The sequence below is a fragment of the Mobula birostris genome, chromosome 3 (genome assembly GCF_030028105.1).
Source record: "Mobula birostris isolate sMobBir1 chromosome 3, sMobBir1.hap1, whole genome shotgun sequence".
Classification (NCBI taxonomy): Eukaryota; Metazoa; Chordata; class Chondrichthyes; order Myliobatiformes; family Myliobatidae; genus Mobula; species Mobula birostris.
Window position 1 is genome coordinate 103585967 of NC_092372.1, and position 22728 is coordinate 103608694.

The following is a 22728-nucleotide window of genomic DNA, read 5'->3' on the forward strand; positions in this document are numbered from 1 at the left end:
GATATAGTTCCGACTTTTCTGCTCTGATTAAAAAGTCACGGATCTGAAAATTTAACTGTTTCTCTTTCCACGAATGCTGCTACGTGCTTCCAACATTTTCCTGCTTTTGGGTCGCATTTCTGTAGTTTTTTTTAAGTTTTCGAATTTTGAACTAAATCTACGATCAAAGGCAAAATATAGATTGGAAATAAACAAGAGCTACGGTAGAAGAGACAGGGAATGGCGCTTGACATTCAGAGCACTATGAGTGACTGCTTGAGGAGTTTGCCTGACAGGGCGGGAGGTTTCAATCAAAGTATACTGCTGGCAAAGTTCAAGCGGCTGAACGCTTTTCCAGCTGGATTGGTGATTTGATGTTACTCTCAGATTGGTTCGTGCCTTCGAAATTTTCACGGGATAGGAGGGAATTAACTTTCTTACATCGAGATGCCACGATGTGGTATCGTTGCTGCGCAGACATCATAAATTCAAATCTCGCCCCCCCCCCGGCCGCATTCCAGGCGCTGCATCATGCAAGATAATGACTATTCTGGTAATAGTAGCAAACCCGCGATTGATATGTAAGAACGTCACTTCAAGGGAGGAGCAGGCAGCATTATAGTAAATATTAAAGCAACTTAAGCGCTGTTGTGCAAACCGACAGTGAAATGTCGCTGAAGTAATAGCCTGCATGAAAAAAAATCACAATTGGTGTGAAACAGTGGAATTTCCAGATTACTCCACAAGTAACTAACTTATTAGTCATTGCGTATGATGCAAGACGTTCATGTACATTAAAATCAAACTGTATTTCATTAATGGGTGTTCTGTACATTTAAGCCTAAAGGGGTCATGGAGTTTAATGACGGGAGCATAAGTTTCGTAGTTAAGCAATTACACTGACGTGTGCGTCTGAATCTCGACTTCTTATCTCCGTCCAGCGAGGAGGCTCTGTGTTGATAGTTGTATCTACGTGGTTCTGAATAGCAGATTCGCAAGCAAGTAACAATTAAAACACAGTCCTCCGCTGTAAATTCTAACACTACTGTACGTTTTATGAGGCAAGGTGTACATTCGGACATCCCACCCTCCTGCTACGGTACAGAAATAATTGTCAGTGACCATCAGTTCATTTCCTGACTCTTCCGAGTGTTGGTGATGGCACCTGACATTGAGCACGACCACGGATGGACTTAAAACAGAATAAGCTATGCTAGTTTTTCCTGTTCTATTCAAGAGGAAGAGGCGCTCTGGCTGCTTTATATTAACGATGATGATCAATTTCGAAGAAGGAGGGCCACATTCTGTAACAGAGACAATATGCGGAACATCTATTACATTCTTTCATGAGCTCATGTTCAGTCGCTCTTGTACTGTGCAGTGATATTGTTGGTCTTGACTCGTCCGCCACTGGCGAGATTCACGGGCCGTTCCACTTCCAGGTATTGTTTGATTCGGTTTAGTTTCTTAGTCATTGGCGGGAGACATAAGTGGTTTGCAACATATCGGGAAGCCCAGTTCTGTTTCACATCAGCTGTCACCAAAAAAAATGTTGAAATGCCTTTGTGTAATTTGGTGTGGCTCTAAATATGTTAAAGGAACTGGGATGGTTTAAAAGCCTGGGATTGAAGGGAGATTTGATTCATAGGACTATATTTACCAGTCGGAACTGGAAATACACGGTTTTCATCTTTGCTTTGAAAAGGCCAATACTTACGGTAGATAAGCAAAGAGCTTCGACTGAAGAAAGGGAGATGAGAGTTCATATTGAACAGGTAGAGTTGTTTAACTTTGCAAGATCCACAGCAGCTTGTACACCTGGCCTGAAAGGTTCCTTAATTTATGCCTAGATGACTGTAACATCAAAATAATACTGGATTTTTTTTTGTACAGCTAGAAATTGTAAAGCTCTGCTGAGTTTCTTTGTCATTGTGTGCTCTCTACTTGTTTATTTCATCTAAGGAAAATGACAGGAATTATTTCAATAAAAAGCCCACCCTGAATTCCTTTGGCACCTTGGATATCCACAGAAAAATGTAGAGGAGAGGTAGTTGAGAAGTGCACAATCCAGTGGAGACCAGGCTGAAATGGCTGAGAGCTTTGTCAGTGAGTGATGGTGAAATAGGTTGTATAATAGGGTTGGCAGAATCAAAAAATCAATAAACTGAGTGAAGTCCACAAAGTTTAGATGAAAAGAGGAGGCAAAGAGACAATGTTTTTCAATATTTTTAGTATCAGTGTGGGCCAATAATGTAGGGGATGTCTTTACTCAGATGGATTGGGTCAAAGGAGGAGGCAACTCTACAGAGAAGTTACAGCAGCTACAAGGCATTGGTAAGTTGATGGTCAGGCTGAACCAATAAGATTTAAGTATGGCATTATGGAACAAGTAACTATAAGGGAGGAAGTGATAGTGTTGAATGACCATGGAGGAGACAGGAGGTAAGGAGTGAGTGCCAAGCCTGTGACTGAGGCTTTTAAACTGTTAACTGAGGTTTGAGGTTTTGTATCATTAAACATTAATATTCCTTATACTGTATTGTTCTCAAAAAATAATTGCTGAGTGTGAATTAATAAGCCTGTTAATGGGAACAAATTAAATTAATATACATAAATACAGCTAATAATATTCATGAGCACCATAAGTGTTTCAAGTAACCTCCTCTGATAGTATTTGAGCAAAGTATCAAATGAATGAACTGGAAACGCAAAAGAGTATGGAAGTCTCAATGAATTTGTCAGTGCATTGATTTTCTCGAAAACTTATCTAGAACTAAAATTTGCTCTCAATTAAGTAAAAATATTTTCAGTCTTATCCACAAGTAAACCCAGTTTGGATTCTGAATGTTAACAGCAATTGACATAAATTGCAAATTTATGTCAAATGAAGGCAGTTGAATAGAAGCTAAAGGCATCGGACAGAAATAAGAAAATTAAAAATCTTTTCCATCTTTTTCCTTCATAGAATATAACTGGAATGGAAATTGAAAACAAGGGGGAGCCTTCATTAAATGAAATGGAGGCATTTGAAAGACAGATTCAGACTTTGGAAAATCAGAAAAAAGAGGTATCTAAATTTTGAAACTATCATAGTTTGCCTTTTTTGGTTACAGTTCCACAGATAATTTCACAGTGAAAGTTTGCCAAAGCATTTTGTACCTGAGGAATCTGACAAAAGTCAAGGTCAAAACAAAGACAATGAAACTACAAGGGCTACTTCTTGAGAAAGGAACTTTAAGAATGAACTTAAAGTGATGTAGGGAACTAGACAGATAGATAGGTTTCAGTCAGGGATAGGTTAAGTTATGATCATAATTTGTAGTAGGGAGTAGGGAGATCATAAGATTGAGCAGGCATTTGTCAATATGACTTGGTAGCATTGGTTAAGGGTTGGTAGAAACTTTTTAAATCTAAAGAATAACTAGTTTGTCTAAGTATTGACTTAGTTTTGAAATCTTGTCCAGGGTGAAACAACTGGAAGTTACATTCTGCTGGTTGGAATTAAGCTGAAGAAATGTTTATTCTGCGGTGCTGTGCTATAACCATTGCAGTTAAAAATCCTGGAAATTCTCTATTTGAAACATTCTATTTACTTTTCCCTGAATTCTCCTTTGAAACACTTTTCTTTCACCTTAAACCAATTCTTTCTTGTTTTTGGTATCCTTACCTTGGAAAAAAGATTTTGATTATCTACCCAATCAATGTCTTTGAAATTTTTATGTATCTCTACCAGGGAGTGGTAGAGATAGAAATAGAGATAATGTTTTGGGTGAATGACCTTTCATTAGAATAAGAAAATATTGGAATTGTAGGAGATTTTAAGCAAGAAAAGAAGCAGGGAAAAGTGATGTGCCAAGTAAAGAGCAAAAGGGATGGTCTGTAAAATAGATTAATAAAAAGTAAGGATGGACCTAGAGATCTGAGAGGGAATGTAATAATGAGTGGAAGCTATTTATGCCTGAAAATCAAATGGAAGAATTGTGAACTGAAATTGCAGAATTCTTTGTTGAGTTAGCAAGTCTGTAAAGTACTCGATCAAAGGACAAAGTGCTGTGCCTCAAACTTCCACTGAGATTCACTATGTTTGGTGGGGAATTAAAGCAGTTACAGACTGGATGCTCAGGGTCCTGTTTGAAAGCATATATTGGAATTTGGATTGGGAGTGACTGATGTTTGGCCAGAACATTGTGAAGTCTATTAGAATATTAAAGGGGAGGAAGGGGATGAAGTATTTTGTGATGGTATGTCCTGCATTAGAATGAATTCTTCCAAGTTTCTGAAATTCCAGAGTTGTTCCCTCCTTTTTTATGCTTTTTGTATGTCAATGGAATGGTGCATTCCAAAATATTAAAATTTCAAATGATTAACCTTTTAGTCTATGTATTCTGCAATGTGTCTTTAATTTGGATTCTAAATTTATTGTTGTAGCTTTTGGAGATAAACAAACAATGGGATCGTGAATTCAGGAATATGAAGGCATTGTATGAACTAAAGGTAAAACGCGGCAAACTTTCAACTTTCAGTTCCAGTTATTTATTAAAATAACCCCAGCTACCTCTTTCCTTACTTCCCATAGCAACCTGGATTAGTTCTGATCTGGCCCTTGGGGTTTAAAAACCTTTATGTGTCCCTTAACACCTAACACCTCCTCCCTCTCTTTGGTGAACAGGATGAGATATATTTATTTTGGACTCCAATCACATTGCCTGACACTACACATAGATTGCCTCTTTTTATTCCCAAGGGCATCCATTCTTTCTCCTGATCTACTTACAAAATGTCTCAGATTCTCTTTGATCATATTAACCAAGGATATTTCATGGCCTCATTTTCCCTCCTAATTTCTTTCTTAAGTTCTCACCTACTATATTTCTCATGAGACTTCCTCAATACCTGCTATATGTTTCTATTTTCTGCAGGTCAAACCATTAATATCCGTTGTCCTCCAAGATACCCTAATCTTGCCATCTTTGCTTTTCACCCTGACTGGAACATGCTGGCCCTGAACTCTATAACTCCCCCTTAAAATACTGCCACTTGTCAGCTTCCCTTTTACTCATAAGCATCCGCTAATAAATATATACGATAACGCATAAATCCAGAAAAGCTTTGAAGCATTATACAACATTTTTGCATTAAATTAGTACAACTGCTTTATTTTCATTTTTATTTAGCATCTTTTCTAACACGCATTTGGATAAGTCCCAACTCATAATTGTATTAATTTAATGCTAGACTGTTCTGAAACACCCCCTAGTGAATTATGACAAAATTACATCTTTTCTATCCAATAATCAGGCCATTGGTGTATTAATTTGGTTGAAAATGCTGTTTGGTGCTGAAAGAATAACAAGGCAGGGGAAATAAAACAAGCATTTAATAAATATATTGATCTTTTGTTTGAATTGTATTCTCTCTGTGTCAATTGTTTTGCCAAGATGAATTCAATAGCAAGTACTGATATTTATGCAACTTAATGCATGCCTTAGTTCTGCACCCTTTTGAATATTTCATAATATCGCAGTTTATCATAGATCCTACGTTATCTCTTGTATTCCACAGATGAAGGAAAAGTTCACCAAATATCAGCAGTCACTGAGTGCCCTGGAGAAGGAACTGGATCAGAGGCAGAGGGATTTTGATAAGAAGCTGCTGCTGGTCAAAGCCAGACTTGAAACAGCAGAAGTATGTCTTTGCTGCTATTGGCTTGAAAACAAATAATATGTAGTTAGCAATGAACAAGTTATGAATGGCACGGTAGCATAGCGGTTAACGAAACACTTTACGGTTCCATCTGTAAGATTGGGGATCAATTTGTGCTGCTGACTGTAAGGAGTGTCTACATTCTCATGGGAATCCTCTGGGTAGTCCGGTTTCCTCCCAAATTCCAAAGGGTGTACAAGTTAGGGTTAGTAATACATGGACAAGTTACGTTGGTGCTGGAAGCATAGCAACACTTGCGGGCTTCCCCACCACATTCTGGTCTGTGTTGGTCATTGACGGAAAACAATGTATTTCATTGTATGTTTTGATGTTTCAATGTACATGTGACAAATAAAGCTAATCTTTATCTTTAAAAAAAGCTGTTCTACTGGAATGTTTGAACGTTATTGTATTCCAGTGATGCAACTAATATATGTTCATCTCAATAAGTGTGATTTGGAGTTGGTTGAACTGGTCTCCACAAACCTGGTCTTTTATATTACTTACATTTTTCCTTCCCTTTTTTAAGGAAGAAAAACAGGCACTAAATGTAAAATTGCTTGAAGCTGAAGAACAAAACAAACAGTTAAAACAATGTCACTCTTCAACAAGCAAACAACAGGAATATTATGAGCATGAAATTGCTTATTTGAATAAGGTTTGTAAAGTTGTTATTTTGTTCATATCTACATGTTCATCTGTAGCCAGGGGCAATAACTACACAAACAAATTGGTCTCTCACCGGGAGATTTATTTCCCATATCTACAATGACAAAATAATTTGCCAATTTTTAAAAAATGCAGCTCTCTCTGCTCCTAAACTAGAAAGCTGCTGAAGCATAAGGCCATTAACGTTCCATTTTAGCAAACCTTAAGTGGATAACTTTGTCTGTCATGGTCTTAGTAGTAACATTATGCCAGCTCCTCTCATGATTTTCAAAATTTCATAGTTTAATATTTTAATAAAATATAATAGATAAAATAAATAACAGGCTTCTGTCGACAGAAAACACCAGGTTAGATGCCAGATAGTGCTTTCATATGGTATGAAGTACATGAGAGCATTGCGTATTCATACAAAGTATTGGAACAGAATGTTGGGGACAAATCTCGAGTCATAGAGCCAGGTACAAAAACAGATAGCTACCTACAGTAACATCATCTCCCATTCATCAAAACTTGGTCTATATAATTATTCTCTGACTTGCTGATTCAAGTGTTTGTGCAGATGTCTTTTCTCAATAATTTGGTAATTGTGTGTGTGCGTGCGCGCACCACAGTAACATTACATAGTGCAAGGCTATTATAACTTGGGGCTTCAGAGTACAATTGCAGCGTCCTCTGCAAGAAAGTTTGTGTGATCTTCACATGAGCTTCTGGGTTTCCTCCAGCTACTCTAGTTTCCTCCTATAGTCAGCTAGTGGATGAATTGGTCATTGTAAATTGTCCTGTGACTAGGCTAGGGATAAATAGGTGGGTTGTTGAGTGGTGCATTTCATTGGGCACAACAGACTTGTAACTCTAAATAAATAAATAAATATGCTTTCTCTTCCATTCTGGCTGTGCTAAATTGAGTTCTTAGTTTTCTATTACCTTTAAAGAAAAGTCTAAGTGGAGAATTTTCTTCCTTAAATGGGGAAAAAGGGGACAAAGAAATTCAGAAGATTGCCTAATCTGCCTTGCTTGGGAACAGTGCATTGACACTGCCCTGTTGAGGGAAGGATTGGGGACTGATTAAGGAGACCTAAGGAACTGACAAACTAAGTACAGAGGAGGAAAAAAAGAGGTGTCTATACCACTTAGCAAAAACATTTGAAGAGCCAAAATCACAATAAGAGCATTTTTAACTATATGACAAAAACATATGGAAAAGTGAAATAAGAAATTGTACAAATCAATCAATTTGGTAACTAACTCAATACAATAATTCCAAACCTTGGAAACAGATGTGTTCTGTATTACTGGATTATGTCCACCAGTTTATATTTAAATATCAGTCTCCTGCTGTTTCACACAACATAGAAATTCACAGAGGAGAGTTGAAGTACTGTTTTGAAGACTTATAGTTGAAGTTTTGAATACTGTACATGGAACATATTCAGGCGCAACTCCTTGACTTTCTAAGCATTGCAGTGAAGATTGCTTTCCTGGTATAATAGATTAAACCTAAATCTTCTGTGCTGATTTCAGAAAGAAGCAATGTGGAACCTTTTTTTTGAAAAATTATTACACATTTTTTATGTCAGTCAAAAATTATGAATGTAACAACAAACAGGGTTATAAGCCTTGTTGCTATTGCCAAGATGTAGCACTTCCAGGAAGTTGAGAAGATAGAGAACTTTGATAACAAATTCACTTTGAACTTTTATAAATTCTGCAAATAAAGGAATTTTGTCAGTATCAGAAGTAGACTCCTCATTAGCACTTCATTGGTTCTGATGACGGATATACTCCCAAAAAACAATGTTCCCATCACTCTCCCCCCGTGTTATATTTCAAGGGTTGGCAGAGGTGCTCTACAGTTGTCAAAATCTTTTTTTTTCAGTTGTTATAGCTGGTGAATATGTTTTAAAATGGCTCTCGTTGGTAGTTTTTCCAGGTCGCTGATATTGTGGTTACTATTTGGCTAGAGATTTCACTGCTGAGCCTGTGGAATTTTCCCTGAACAGTTCTGTATCTTACAAATATTTAGCTAAGCAGAATGCAGAGCTCTAGGCAAAGGCTCCAGATGGGGATTCAATAACTCAAGTCCATGAAACTCCATCTTGGTGTATCACCCCAATCAGTACACTGTACATCCTGACTCATATTTACTCATGCCAGAGTTACGTAAAAATGAAGCTTAGACAAAGCTTTTGAGACTCATTGGAAAATATTTCTGTTGCAGGCTTTGTCTGAAGCTTTAAGAGAGCATAATACTTTTTGCATGCCGCACAGTTTTGATAGAACAGAGACAACAGGAAAATCTCGTCCTGAAGAACTGACAACACAGATTGAGGTGCTAAAGCAACAGGTAAGACATTCTTCATTGAAAATTAGGCAGGAAATAATCATGTGCAGTACTAATCACTGCAAACTTACATCTTAGAGAGCTCCACTCCTTTGTTTGATTTATTTTGCAAATATTTTTATTTATTTTAGAAATTTTCACTTTGATTTCAATGTATCTATGACTTCAGACCTTTTGTTTCCAAAATCTCTATTCTAGGGCATTTAATTTTATTAAAACTGTTACATAACTGTAACATATCCATACATAGAAGGAAAAGATGTTGGTTCATTTTCTCTGTATGTGTGTAGCCATTTTTATTATTGAAGAGTGATTGGAGATCTCAGAAATATAAATATGCCCATCTTTATTGTCTTAATGCATGTTAAGTATTTAGTTTACCAAAATCCTAAGCCATGCATTAAAATTATTGCAGCTTATTCAGAGTAGGATTCTGTTTAGATTTGATATGATTAATATCCTGGCACTGATTCAGGCCTCTCATCTCCTTGTGTCTAATTGGAACTTTTTTTTCTGCTGTTTGCAATTCATTTCCATCTTAAGTTACCTTAGAAAAGTGATGTTGATAACTGCAGGAAGTTTGCATTATTTGTTCTGTATAAAAACAAAATTATTGACCAGATAAGATCAATGTAAGTTATACTCTCAGGCTTTTAAAATAATTATGATTCTGTTAAAGGTGCAGATATTTGAAGAAGACTTCCACAGAGAAAGGTGTGATCGGGAGAGAATGAATGAAGAAAAAGAAGAACTGAAGAAAAAAACTGAACAGCTACAAACAAAACTCACATTACTTAACGCACGGGTAATGGCATAATAATCGCCCTTCTCCAATGAATTTCTTTCATTGTCTTCAACTACTCATATACATAGCTGCTTCAAGTTCCACTCATGCTTTATTTATTTGTTCATGTGATGAGCTGTTTGCAAAGGAAATTTTCTTTATTTGTCTTACAGCTTAAAACTTATGAAGAAGATTTCTTAAAAGAAAGAAAAGAAAAGGACTTACTGGGGAAGAAATTAAAGAAGCAGGTAAAGAATGTACTGTTAAATATATACCATAGGAAACTTCTCCCAACATCATTTTACATAAGTCAATGAGACATTATCCGTTACAAATATCCAACAAGATTTAAAAGTGCCTTTTTGAAAAGAAAGTTATGCTAGTGCAAAAGTGGAGGGCAACTATTACTTATAAACCATAATTACATCTATTTTCTATTAGATATGCCAAGGTCAGAGTCACAGAACATGGATACAGGTCCTTTAGTTGTCAGAATCCACACTGACTATTAACACACCTATTTACAGCAACTCTTTTTATTCTCTCCACATTCCCAGATTCTTCTACTCACGTAGAACAGAAAACATTACAACACACTACAGGCCCTTCAACCAATGATGTAGAGCCGATCTTTCAACCGACTCTAAAATCAGTCTCACCTTTCCCTCCATTTTCTGTCATCCATGTGCCAATCCAAGAGTTTCTTAAATGTCCTTTTTAAACAGATTTCTATTATGTTTTGTTTCAATTGATTGTGGTGTAAATTATTATGCATTGTTAACTTGTCATTTCACAAGAAAATGTAAAATTGTATGCACGGATCTGAATTAGAAAATGAATTTGACTATACGTGTTGAATCTGGACACCACACAAACACAACCAGAAGTTTTTCTCTAATCTGTTGTAAATTTGGGGAAAACCCAGAATGAAAATCTGGGATTAAAAAGCTTATCATATGAGGACCCAGACCAAAATACTTGCCCTTCCAGACATTGCTTTAAAGAAGGCAGCAATTTTCCCAATGATTACCTGACATAAGTGTGTGAGTAATTATGTTTGTAAGTGTGCAATACACAGTGACTTATTGTTAGGATAACCCATATTTTCTCCAAGGATAAGATTATAAAAAATAATTGTGTTATTGCTGATTCATTTCTAATGTTGAACAGCCACTATATAAATATCTATCTTTCATTTAGAAAGACACTGCATCTTATCCTGATGTAAGGAAGTAGATTAAGTTAATCTATGGAAAGGTTTCTTTATCATAGCTAGCCCGAGTTGACAGTGTTTATAGCTCCATTTCCAAGTGTTCAATATTTTTTGCTATCCACAATAATGCTGTCTTGTTGATTCATTGCTTTCTTTCATTCTTTCTGACCCAGATCAAAATACTTGCCCTTCCAGGCATTACTGTAAAGAAAACAACAATTTTCCCAATGAGTACTTGACTTGTAGGTCACTTACAAGTATGTTTGTTTACAATGAGCGCTACTTTAAAATATTGCAGGCTGTCCCTTTTTTTCCTGTGAAGAAAAAAATCACATGTGTCAGCGTAGAGTATCTTTCAGCAGTGTCAACAGCATTGTGCCACTTGGAGACTGATAGCTTTCAAAGAACTCCAGTATTCATGTCCTTTGGAATCACAGGAAGATAACATTGGGATGGGGTGGAGGCAAGGCAGATAACAGTGGCATTGGGATGGGGTGGAGGCAAGAAACTCATGTAATCTAACTATTTCTCTGTGGTGGTTTTTTTCTGATTGTGTGGGAGATGTAATGAGGATGGATGAGCAGGGTAGCAAAGAGACAAGCAGCAGTATACTTGATTTTTATGGTGCCAGGAAGAACATCAAATAATGCCTCAGTCCCTTCTAAAACTTATTCAAAAACCCTGTACACTGGTCAGATTGCTTTGCTTTTAGCAAAAAGCTTTGGCTTTAGAACTAAAGGCCCCAGTCAGAATGGCAACAAGCCAAATAAAGTCAGGAACAAGACAGTGAGTCTGTACTCCGATTTCATACAGACTAAACTCTTGTATTTGGTAAGAATGATGATGTATATCAAAACCATCCAAATTAATATCTCTACATCCAAATCTCATCTCATATTTTAGTTTTTTTAAAAAATTAGATCCAAAGGAAATGTGAAAAGAGAAAAAGTTTATCATTTTAAAGGATTCAAGTAGAATTATTGAAGCTTACATTCCTTCAGAAACTGTTGGAGTTTTCTCATAATCTTCCTCAAGTACTCTCCAATTGCATTCTGTATATTCTTGTCATGTTCAATTCCACCACACTTGTGCGAGACCTTAGAAGTCCACTGTTAAATAACATTAACACAGGAGCAGATATATGGTGAATTTTCCTGTTGTTTCCTTTGTTTTGGATTGCCAATTATGGTTAATGAGCAACTTACTTGAACAAGTAGCTTTCCTGTACCTGATCTATCAAGTCACTTTGCAGAGAACAATCCACATAACTGAATATACTTAGTTATGGCATCATTTTGGAATAGATACTCTCCAGAAATTTGACACTCAAAGATGCAGTGGCCAGTATTGAATTCAGTGCACCCAGCAAATCAGAGAAGCCTAGCCTGACTTCCTTGTTTTTGTTTTGCATTCAATGCACCAGTTTATATTCAAGTGAATTGCATTAATATCTTGCCCACATTGCATTATTTGCTGAGAAGTTAGAACTGGTGCCACATTTTATGCTTGAATCAAACATACAAGCTGTTTTGTACATATATGAACACATAGCAACTGTTTCCAGTCAAAGAACTGATTACTAGGAAAATGGGCTAGGCACTAACTGGTATCACTCACCTAATATTTTTCCAGTCATTAATGAAGAGTTGGCATAGTCAATGTGAATTATTCTCACCGTTGCTCTGTTGGAAGAAATTAGAACAGCAATACACATTACACAACCTTTTATAACCCTCAACAAATCAAGGAACATGCCCCCACCCAGTACGATGCCAAGTAGATTTGAAGTAAGGGGTTCCAATTGTGTTGTTGCTTGCACGTGCCTATGTTTTCAAGGTGCACATACTCGCAGCAAGTTGGGTCTCAAGATCTTTCAACATAAATCACAGTGCAGAGGACCACAACCTTGTCGTGGATTGGAGGTCTGCATGCCTCAAGGTCCCAGAGAGCTATGCTGGCTTTATGCTTTGGCTCTTTGTAGGGTCATCCATGCAAACAGGTCAAAGGGTAGAGGTCAGACTAAGAGAGGTCCACAGGTCCTCCAGGTTCAGGGGTCCAGCTCAGGGCTAACAACCCTGACTGGTCAAACAAAACTGTTACAGAAATAGCAATGAAGAATCCTTCTACATCTGTGTGCGGCGGTAAGAAGACGGCCAAAGGCAGACGGATAGAGGGAGGATCTCCATTTCTTCCCTAAATACCATGGGAGCAGCAGGCAGTAAGATAGAGATGCTGCAGTGTTGGTCTGGGAAATGAGCCCTCGATTTGTGGTGGACTGAGGTCACTCGCAGCACTAGACTCTCACACTGAAGACACATGTATGCCCTCGCCGTCATTTTCACTCATCTTGACACCAGCATGTTGTGCCACTGCCGTGGAGGAAAGTCCAAGTCTGGGAACTGTTTCCCATCTTTCAGAGAAGCAGTATCTGTGAGCTCTGAAGACTGTGGCTGGGTGAAACCATCAGGTTACACCCTAATGCAACTAATCCACCGTAACTATTTTTCAAAGGTAATCGTTCCAAGTTCTGTTATTTTAATGGAGTCCCCTGATTGGGTAGTAATGCTAAGCTCAACAGTAATTCAATGCAATAAACGGGTGAAAAGTTATTTCTGCTCAATTGTGTTTTGTGATTTTTTTTCCATCTCTGAATGAAGGGCTGAAATCTCCTTGGGAGATACAAATGTAGAGTTAACATGAAAATAACTGAAGTGAACAGCTGAACTACTTGTAAGGGGTGGCTTTAGGTCCAGCTGTGGTGTGCTCAGAGGAACAATGATGGTTTTAAGTGATGAAAGTTGGGCTGCTTCCTGGTTCTTAAAATAGAAAATTGAAGACACAACATATGACAATGGCTTAAAATGAGCATTAATGAAGATACAATGACAGAGTAGATCATTATTGCTTTTTATGTTTCTCACAGGCCAGGGAGCTTACCCAGGCACCTGCAACCCCTTGCCTGCCAGTTACTTATGCACCCTGTGCACCATGCGTTAATTATGGACATGCCCCTTTCGGAATTCCCATTCACTATCCAGGCCCAGCAATTCTAACAGCACAGTCAGCAAACAGAGGTTATCAGCATCCTTTGGTGAGTAGTCGTTAATTTTGTACCACTCTGTAAAATACTAAAGAATCTCTGAAAGTAATTTCTAACATAAAGAGAAGAGAAGAGAGGAAATAAAGTGTATGGAAAGTACACTCAGTCAAGCCATTCTCCTCTCTCATTAACAAGGCACTTCTTGTCCGTAGAACTGCTGCTCACTGGATGATTTTTGGTTTTTTTGCTCCATTCTCTGTAAACTCTCGAGACTGTTGTGTGGGAAAATCCTGAGAGATCAGCAGTTTCTGATAAGCTCAAACCAACAATCATTCCACAGTCAAGATCACCTGGATCACATCTCTTCCACATTCTGAAGCTTGGTCTGAACAACAACTGAACCTCTTGACCATGTCTGCATGCTTTTATGCATTGAGTTGCTGCCACGTGATTGGCTGATTAGATATTTGCATTAATGAACGGGTGTACCTAATAAAGTGGCCACTGAGTACATTTTTTAAAGGTACTCATGCCCATATCTATGTAAGTGTATCCCTTGCTCTATAGAAAAGAAAAACATAAGATTCTCACTTCACTAGAGACCTTCTCCTCTTCCCAGGTATTATCACTGATGAGAGGGTCTGCTTTCATCTGTGACTGACCACACTTGATTATAATGAGAAACCAGATACAAACATTCCCACTTCAGAACAAACACTTGGTTTAAGTAGACAACTGCAAGAACTTTAAATTGAACATCCTCTTCTCTGTTTTACTCTGTCATTCTCTTTCTCTCAACTGCAAATAAACTGTTATTTCCAAAGTACGCCTGTTACTGTATAAAGTTCAAAGTACATTTATTATCAAAGTATGTATAATTTATACGGCTTTTGAGATTCGTTTCGTAACAGGCAGCCACAAACAAGAAGCCCAAAAGAGCCCATTTTGGAAAAAGACTAACAAACACCCAATGTGCAGAGAGAAAAATAGCACAAATTGTGCAAACAATGAAAGTATGCAACAACATTCAGAATGAAAGTAAGTGCATAGACACGAAGCCGAGAGCAGCCACAGCCTCAGCCTTAATTCATCACACAGCAGAATTGAAAATTAAATGACCTGTTATTGGTAAATGTGATTGAATTTCACTTATTTTTATAGAAGAACAGGAAATAAACAAAAAGGGAAATTGCTTCCTTCCGTGCCACATCGTCCTATGTACTGCTTATCGGGATCAAATTTATTATTTCTGACTTAAATGACATTAAAGAGTCTTTTAAGAGACTCTTAGATAGGTACATGGAGCTTAGAAAATTAGAGGGCTATGCGGTAAGGTAACTCTAGGCAGTTTCAAGAGTAGATTGCAACATTGTGGGCTGAAGGGCCTGTAGATTTCTATGTTTCTATGTGTTTTATGGCAGCCATATAGTGCAAAGGCATAAAATAGCAATACATTACAAAACTAAATAGTGTAAAAAAAAGGTGTTCATGGACATGTAGAAATCTGACAGTGCAGAGGGAAAAGCTGTTTCTGTAACATCAAAGCTTAGTTCATTCATGTGAAGTTACCTTTGCAGTCAGTTCAATTTAAGCTTCTTGCTGACCACATTAAACCATAATGAGGATGTGGCCTCAGCAATAAATACAGGCCGGCGTGTTCATAGAGGAGCATGGGGTTTACTCGAGGATGGGAAATCACAATAAGCTTGAAATAAATTTTAAACAAGCTGCAGTGGGGCGAAAACGTGTCTCAGACAGCAGAACAGAATAGGCACTGGTGAATTGATATCCTGTTTTATGATTCACTATGGCAGGCTGTCAGCTTACTGTCACATTGTTTGATGCTATATTTCAGGACAGAGTTTTGCCCCATTGTGCCTGGTGTTCATTGTATTACCCACACATTTACAGTATATAGATCCACAGTTCCTGACAAGGACTGGTTTATCAGCAGGTGTCTGGCTGCATGAGACTTTTGTTTATAAAGGGAAAGAGGGACATTGTGCATAATTATAGGCTAGCCAATCTGACATCAATACTGGGCAAATTGTTGGGAAAAGTTCAAAAACATGATATAAATCAGCATTTTGAAAGGCAGTAGTTAATCAAGTGGTTTGCATTGATTTGTTAAGACAAGTCATGTCTAATTTTTCCTTCCCCCCCTTCCCTCTTTCTCTATTCCCCACTCTGGCCTTTTACCTTTTCTCACTTGCCTATCACTTCCCCCAGGTCCCCTCCTCCTTCCCTTTCTTGCATGGTCCACTCTCCTCTCCTATCAGATTCCCTCTTCTGCAACCCTTTATCTTTCCCACCCACCTGGCTTCACCTATCACCTTTCAGCTGGCCTCCCCCTCCTCCCCCCCACACTTTTATGCTGGCATCTTCCCGCTTCTTTCTCATTCCTGAAGAAGGGTCTTGGTCCGAAACATCGACTGTTTACTCAGCTCCATGGATGCTGCCTGACCTGCTGAGTTCCTCCAGCTTTTTTTGTGTGTTGCTTTGGATTTCCAGCATCTGCAGATTTTCTCATATTCCTAATGTTTATCTTTTTAACTGAAACTTCTTAGCAGATAACAATGTGTTTTAAATGCTTTTGATGAGGTTTACAAACGTAGATTATAGCAAGGTGTTTAACAAAGTCTAGATGGCAGATCACTCAAGAAAGTAGAAACGGGAAAGGATGTGCAGTGGGATAATGCAGTGCTCAGGGTGAGGACTTGCTTTTTGTCATATTGGTCAATTATACAGGTTTGATTAGTTATGGTGTTGAAATTAACAGAACAGCATCAGTGAGGAAACTATGGGACAGATTGGTGGCTTGGTTGAGTTATAAATAATGATTCCATCCAAAAAAAAGGCAAGGTAATGTGTTTGGGAAGGGGTAAAAATCTAAAAGGGTCCACAATAAATTATATAGAACATTAAAAAAAATGTAGGACAAAGGCTGTATATCCTTGAACCCTGAAGGTAGGAGAATTGGTAGAAAAGATTGTTAAAAACAGCATAAAAGTTTTATTGGTAGATTTTGAGGTATTGAATAGAGGAGCAAGAGAGATCATGATAGATCTATATAAAGTACTGCAAGTGGAGTAGTCAAACTCTAAGAAGGATGTGGTGGAACGAGAGAATTTGCAGAAGAAATTTACAAGGATGTTGCCAAGACTCGAGAGCTTTAGCTTTAAGGAAAAATTGGTAGGCTGCGGATGTTTCCTTTGGAATTGAGGAGGCTGGATAGAAATTTAATTAAAGTTTATAAAATTATGAGAAGCTTTAGTGTATTTCCTAACTAGGTGCCATAGATGGCAATTAATTAGTAGAAGGATTAGCAGAGATTTGAGGAAAAAAACTGTTTCGTATAGTGAGTATCTGTAAATCACTACTTGAAAGAGTGCAGAAACTATATTTAAAAGGTGCCAAGTTAAGTTCATGAAGAACCATAACTTGTAGGACTTTGAAACACGAGTTGGTTCATAGATAACCAAACTTAAACGATGGCCTGAATTGCCTCCTTCTGTAGCACAAATGCCATTGATTCTATGGATATATCATTGGGTCTAATTTAATTTAGTTGGGTAATTCCTTCATAAAGATTTACATTTTTAATGTGGATTCACAGGTGAATGCAAATATCAAAGGACTGGATCTGGAACAGCGCAGAAAACACATGAGATACCATATTATAAAATAGAGCCAATTAATACAAAGACCAAGAACTGAATATAGTTTTGTTCAATAATGCAAAATCTGCAGTAACAAATTAGTATCCCATTTCGTACAACACCTGTTTTTTTTATTTCATCTGGAAAAGCAGTTTCATAACTCATCTATTTTTTCTTTTGCCAAGACAAATATCTGCTTCATTCTGCCTTACTTAAAGTTGCCAAGTGTGTGTTTCTTGTACCTACTACCCTAACAAGGAAGATGTTTAAATTACTTCCGCAGTTCATTACTGTTGGCTTAGCATTCCAATTCATGATCAGTCCCCCTCCCTCTCCCCTACAGGTTCTCTGAAAATTACATGAGTAATGTCTAAAATAAGATGGCTTTGAATTTAAAATTTGAAGTACATATCTTCAGAAAAGTGCTTGGAAAACAGGATGTTGCAAAGTCTAATCCTGGAATCTTGTCTTCATTGTGCATTTATCACTTTTCCCCATTTTTGCCATTATGTACTCAGTTCAAAGTAAAGTTTTAATTTGTCTTTTCCAGCAAGAACAACTTTGCAAAAGAGACATTTGTTGCTGTGGTATAGTCAAACAAGATTATGTGGATCAGATGAGTTTAAAAGTGTACCTTTGCATTACTTACCATTAACACTTGAACTATCCTCTGCATCTGGACCAGAGAACACAAGACTGTCTTTTCACTTTCATTAGGTGTTCAATATACTTGCAGCAATTTTTCAATTTTTGTTTAACTTGCAGGCAGAATATCCCTGGTATGTTCCATACACCAATCAGCCCTCGTCAGGTCAGCAAAACCGTCAAAACTGCAGATCAAAAGGTAAGAATTTGACCAGTGCTACATGATTACACTAAAACAAAATTCTTGATATTCTTTGAATAATGGTACAGGAGCATAAATTCAAACCCATGTATCAATCAAACATTCTTTTGTCTCAGTACTTTCATAGAACATAGAAATCTGCAGCACATTATAGGCCCTTCGGCCCACAATGTTGTGCCAACCATGTAACCTACTCCATAAACTGCCTAGAATTACCCTACTGCATAGCGCTCTATTTTTCTAAGCTCTAGTACCTATCTAAAAGTCTCTTAGAAGACCCTATTGTATCCACTTCCACCACCACTGCTGGCAGTGCATTCCACACACCCACCACTCTCTGTGTGAAAAACTTACCTCTGACATCCCTCTTGTACCTACTTCCAAGCACCTTAAAATTGTGCCCCCTTGTGTTAGCCATTTCAACCCTGGGAAAAGCCTCTGGCTATCCACACAATCAATGCCTCTCTTCATTTGTACATCTCTATCAGGTTACCTCTCACCTTCCCATGCTTCAAGGAGAAAAGGCCAAGTTCACTCAACTTATTCTCACAAAGCGCGCTCTCCAATCCAGACAACATCCTTGTAAATCTCCTCTGTACTCTCTCTATAGTGTCCACATCATTCTTGTAGTGAGGATCGTTCTTGTAGTGAGGTAACCAGAACTGAATACGGTTCTTCAAGTGGGGTCTTAACTAAGTTACTACAAAATTACCTATTGGCTCTTGAACCCAATCCCACAGTTGTTGAAGGCCAACACACCATATACCTTCTTAACAACTCTGTCAAGCTGCGCAGCAGCTTTGACTGCCCTACAGACATGGACCCCAAGATCTCTCTGATCCTCCACACTGCCAAGAGTCTTACCATTAACATTATATTTTGTCTTCAAATTTGACATACCAAAATGAACCACTTCACACTTGGATCCCATGCTTCCTTATTTCCTGAATGAGCCTTGTATGAGGAACCTTATCAAATGCCTTACTGAAATCCATATATACACTACATCCACTGCTCTACCTTGTTACATCCTCAAAGAATTCAATCAGGCTCTTAAGGCATGACCTGCCCTTGACAAAGCCATGCTGTGTATCCCTAATCAGACTATGTCTCTCCAAATGCTCATAAATCCTGCTTCTCAGGATCTTGCCCACTGCTGAAGTAATACTCACTTGTCTATAATTTCCTAGGTTATCTCTATTCCCTTTCTCGAGCAAGGGAACAAAATTTGCAACCCTCTAATCCTCTGGTACTTCTCCCGTCCCTATTGATAATGCAAAGATCATCGCCAGAGGCTCAGCGATCTCCTCCCTAGCTTCCCACAGTAGCCTGGGGTATATTCCATCCAGACCTGGTGACTTATCTAACTTGATGCTTTTCAAAAGCTCCAGCACATCCTCTTTCTTAATGTCTATATGCTTAAGTGTTTCAGTCCACTGTAAGTTATCCCCACATTTTCATTTTTAAGATGCTTGTGGATGGGCAGAACATTTAGATAATACCAGTAATAACGTTCATTGCAAAGCCTAAAATCAAATGGTAGCAAATAAAACTTGAAAATTGTTTTCAATTAATAACGAATTTTCTATATTTATTTGCAGATGTTACCTCAGCAAAAAGAAATCCAGAATAGCAACTTACAGAATAAAATCATTGCTGTGACTGTTTGTCAATGTTTTAAAACAACACTAGATCTTTGCTAATTATTGCTCTGATGTAGTTGCCCTAAGTTAATGCACATTGTTGGCTTCTTCTTCTAAGAGAAACACGTTAAAGAATAATACAGAAGCTTGCCTCCATTGATTGTTTCAACAACAGTAATAGTTTATATTTGCAGTTTAATGTACTAAAAACCCCCAAGGTCTTTTACGAGCATTGTAAGAGAAAGTTTGACATGCAGCTATATTCAGACATATTAAGGCAAGCAACTTTGCAGGCTGCCCAGCATGTCCTTGATGCAAACAACACATTTCACTGTATGTTTCGATGAACATGTGACAAATAAAGCTAATCTTTAAATAAAGAAGCAGAGATCTATGGAGGGAATCAGTTAATAAACTGATACTGTGGCCTTCAATGGTTGGAGTAGTAAAAATTGAGCTGATTCTGAACTAGAAAGCACTGAACTTACTTTGCACATTCTTGTTTTACATTTTGTTAAGCTACTTCAGGTTGTAGTTGTGCCTTTAGCTCTGTAAACAGTGAGCTCTGAAATTTCCTCATCGGCTTTTCGGGTTCCTTGCCTCAATGGATATCTTACATGATTCTCTGTGGTCACCCATCAAGATGTTTCCTTCTTTGGCTCAGTATCAATTCTAGCTTTCTTGAATTCTTGTGAAGAGGATCACAATGCTTTGCGTTGTTGCAGGTACCGCAGAAATGCTGTTGTTGGTCTGCCCCTTTCTAGCACTTCAGCACAAAACTTAGGCTATCACTAGGGTGCAGTATATGAAGGAATGAATAGAATCATAGAATGATCCAGTGTGGAGACAGACCCTTTGAGCCTGAGACCTCAAACAGCCATATACGGTATATTAATCATGTAGAGATCCTGCTTTATAGCCCTCCCCCCATGTTTCCATCAATGTCCCTAGATTCTGCCATTCATACAGTAGGGATAGGTTAGAGAACCCAATTAACTTAACAATTCACACATCTTTAGGATGGGGAAGGAAACCTCTGCATCTAGGGGAAGTCCATGTTATTTCAGAGAAAACATGCAAACTCTACTCAGGCAGCACTAGAGTTTGGAATCAAACCAGGGTCACTGGAACTGTGAGGTAACAGCTACGTTTCTGTGCTGCCATAATGCAATATTGTTGTTCATGAAATTCTTTTAATGTGGTATCCAACTGATTTCTAGTTCTGGTGGTCAGTGACCTAGTTGCTTCTGAAACATTAGTTGGTGTCTAGGCCATTGTCTCTCCTGAGACTAACAGCAGCTAGACAAGATTAACTGGCCAATCATCTCAATATTTGCAGGACTTGGCTGAGTACAAAATGCCTGTTCCAATTGTCTGCAATATGATCTGCAAGTAAATCTGTTCATTATGTTATGTTTTTTTAGATTTTTTGAGGGGTATGGGACCGTACTTATAAACACTGCTCTTGTTCAAATGGTGATTTGTTCTGTACTGCATGTCTCAGGTGCTAAATGTTTGTTTTTCCTGAAATTTACATGAACTGTTGGGCACGTGGCCAAGTGGTTAAGGCTTTTGTCTAGTGATCTGAAGGTTGCTCGTTTGAGCCTCAGCTGTGGCAGCGTGTTTGCGTCCTTGAGCAAGGCACTTAATCATACATTGCTCTAGTGTCTGTGCGAGGAGTGGCGCCCCACACAGACTTCTAATCTGCGCCTTGTAAGGCATGAAAATGCCCGATGCAGGCCTCTCATGGTCTGAGTCGACGTTCTCCCCCTCCCTCCCCTTACATGAACTGGAGATATGGCTGGGATATTTAAGTTGGCCATATCAAAATGTTTAAAATACCTTGAAGTAGTGCCTCCCAGTGGGAGAGGTAGTGTGGATAATACATATCTTAAACCTGGGCTACTCAGATTTCTTTTTTTTTTTGCACCTGTATCATTTTGTGTACTATAAATTTGAGGTAAAAACTAATCTCACCTTTCCACTGTTGATGATTCTCCACCTGATATGTGTAACTCTCCACACAAAAAGGGTATTAAGTAGTACTGGCTGAGTTAGGGATGGGAGTAATGGGATTAATATTGTGGCTAAAACATCCAATTTTCTCTTTAAGGAGCAGAAGCAACAGAAACTATAGCAAATCTCCAATAACTCCAGGGGAATTTCTGTGGACAAGTAACTGAGATTTGTGTAGTTACATACAAATTAGAGACATAATTCCAGTGCCAGTCCTGAGATTAAAAATTTACTTTTGTTTTTCCAAACATATGTAAATCAGAAAATTTCTCTCAGTATTCATTATGGATACTGGTGCATGAAAACATTTAATTTTCATTTGCTTATAGAATAACTATTGCTAAGTTAATATTTTGTATCAGTCTTTTATCATGAAATGTTTGTGTAAATATTAAATGTAGAACCCTTTGTAACATATTGTGACTGTTAAATCAAATGTTTTTGGATAAAAAAGGAAATTTAATCTGACTCTTTGTGTGGTTATTTGGAGAGTAACTTAAAGGAAAACCTATTCATAACACAATCACATATTTCTCCAGGTTTAGAGATAATTAGTGTAATCTTCTAATGTCAAAACAAGTTGTAAAAATATCAGCCATGGAACAGAGATGTTGAATACTATTTCTGGATTATAGTTCTGGTCCTGTGTGATAATCATTGAGTTATTGCGCAGAAGGGGGCAATTAATTCAGCCCATCACACTTGGAAAGAACACCCCATTAGTTTCACATTCCTTGTTTTTCCTACACCCTATATTTATCAAACTTCCTTTTTGAAACCTATCTGTTATGTATAAGATTCCTATTAATATGGTTTAAGGAAAGCTTTAAACCA

General features: G+C 37.8%; 1 protein-coding gene across 1 annotated transcript; it reads left to right on the top strand.

The window, feature by feature from the left end:
* The first annotated feature begins 1741 nt into the window (after nucleotides 1–1741).
* Nucleotides 1742–22343, top strand: LOC140195209 (TNFAIP3-interacting protein 3-like). The gene is made up of 12 exons (XM_072253153.1): nucleotides 1742–1754; nucleotides 2253–2313; nucleotides 2945–3046; nucleotides 4408–4473; nucleotides 5542–5664; nucleotides 6212–6340; nucleotides 8570–8695; nucleotides 9372–9497; nucleotides 9650–9724; nucleotides 13613–13780; nucleotides 18154–18232; nucleotides 19837–22343. Exons 3-12 carry the CDS (start codon nucleotides 2957–2959, stop codon nucleotides 19866–19868), a joined length of 1014 nt encoding a protein of 337 aa, XP_072109254.1. The 5' UTR covers nucleotides 1742–1754; nucleotides 2253–2313; nucleotides 2945–2956; the 3' UTR covers nucleotides 19869–22343.
* Nucleotides 22344–22728: the final 385 nt, after the last annotated feature.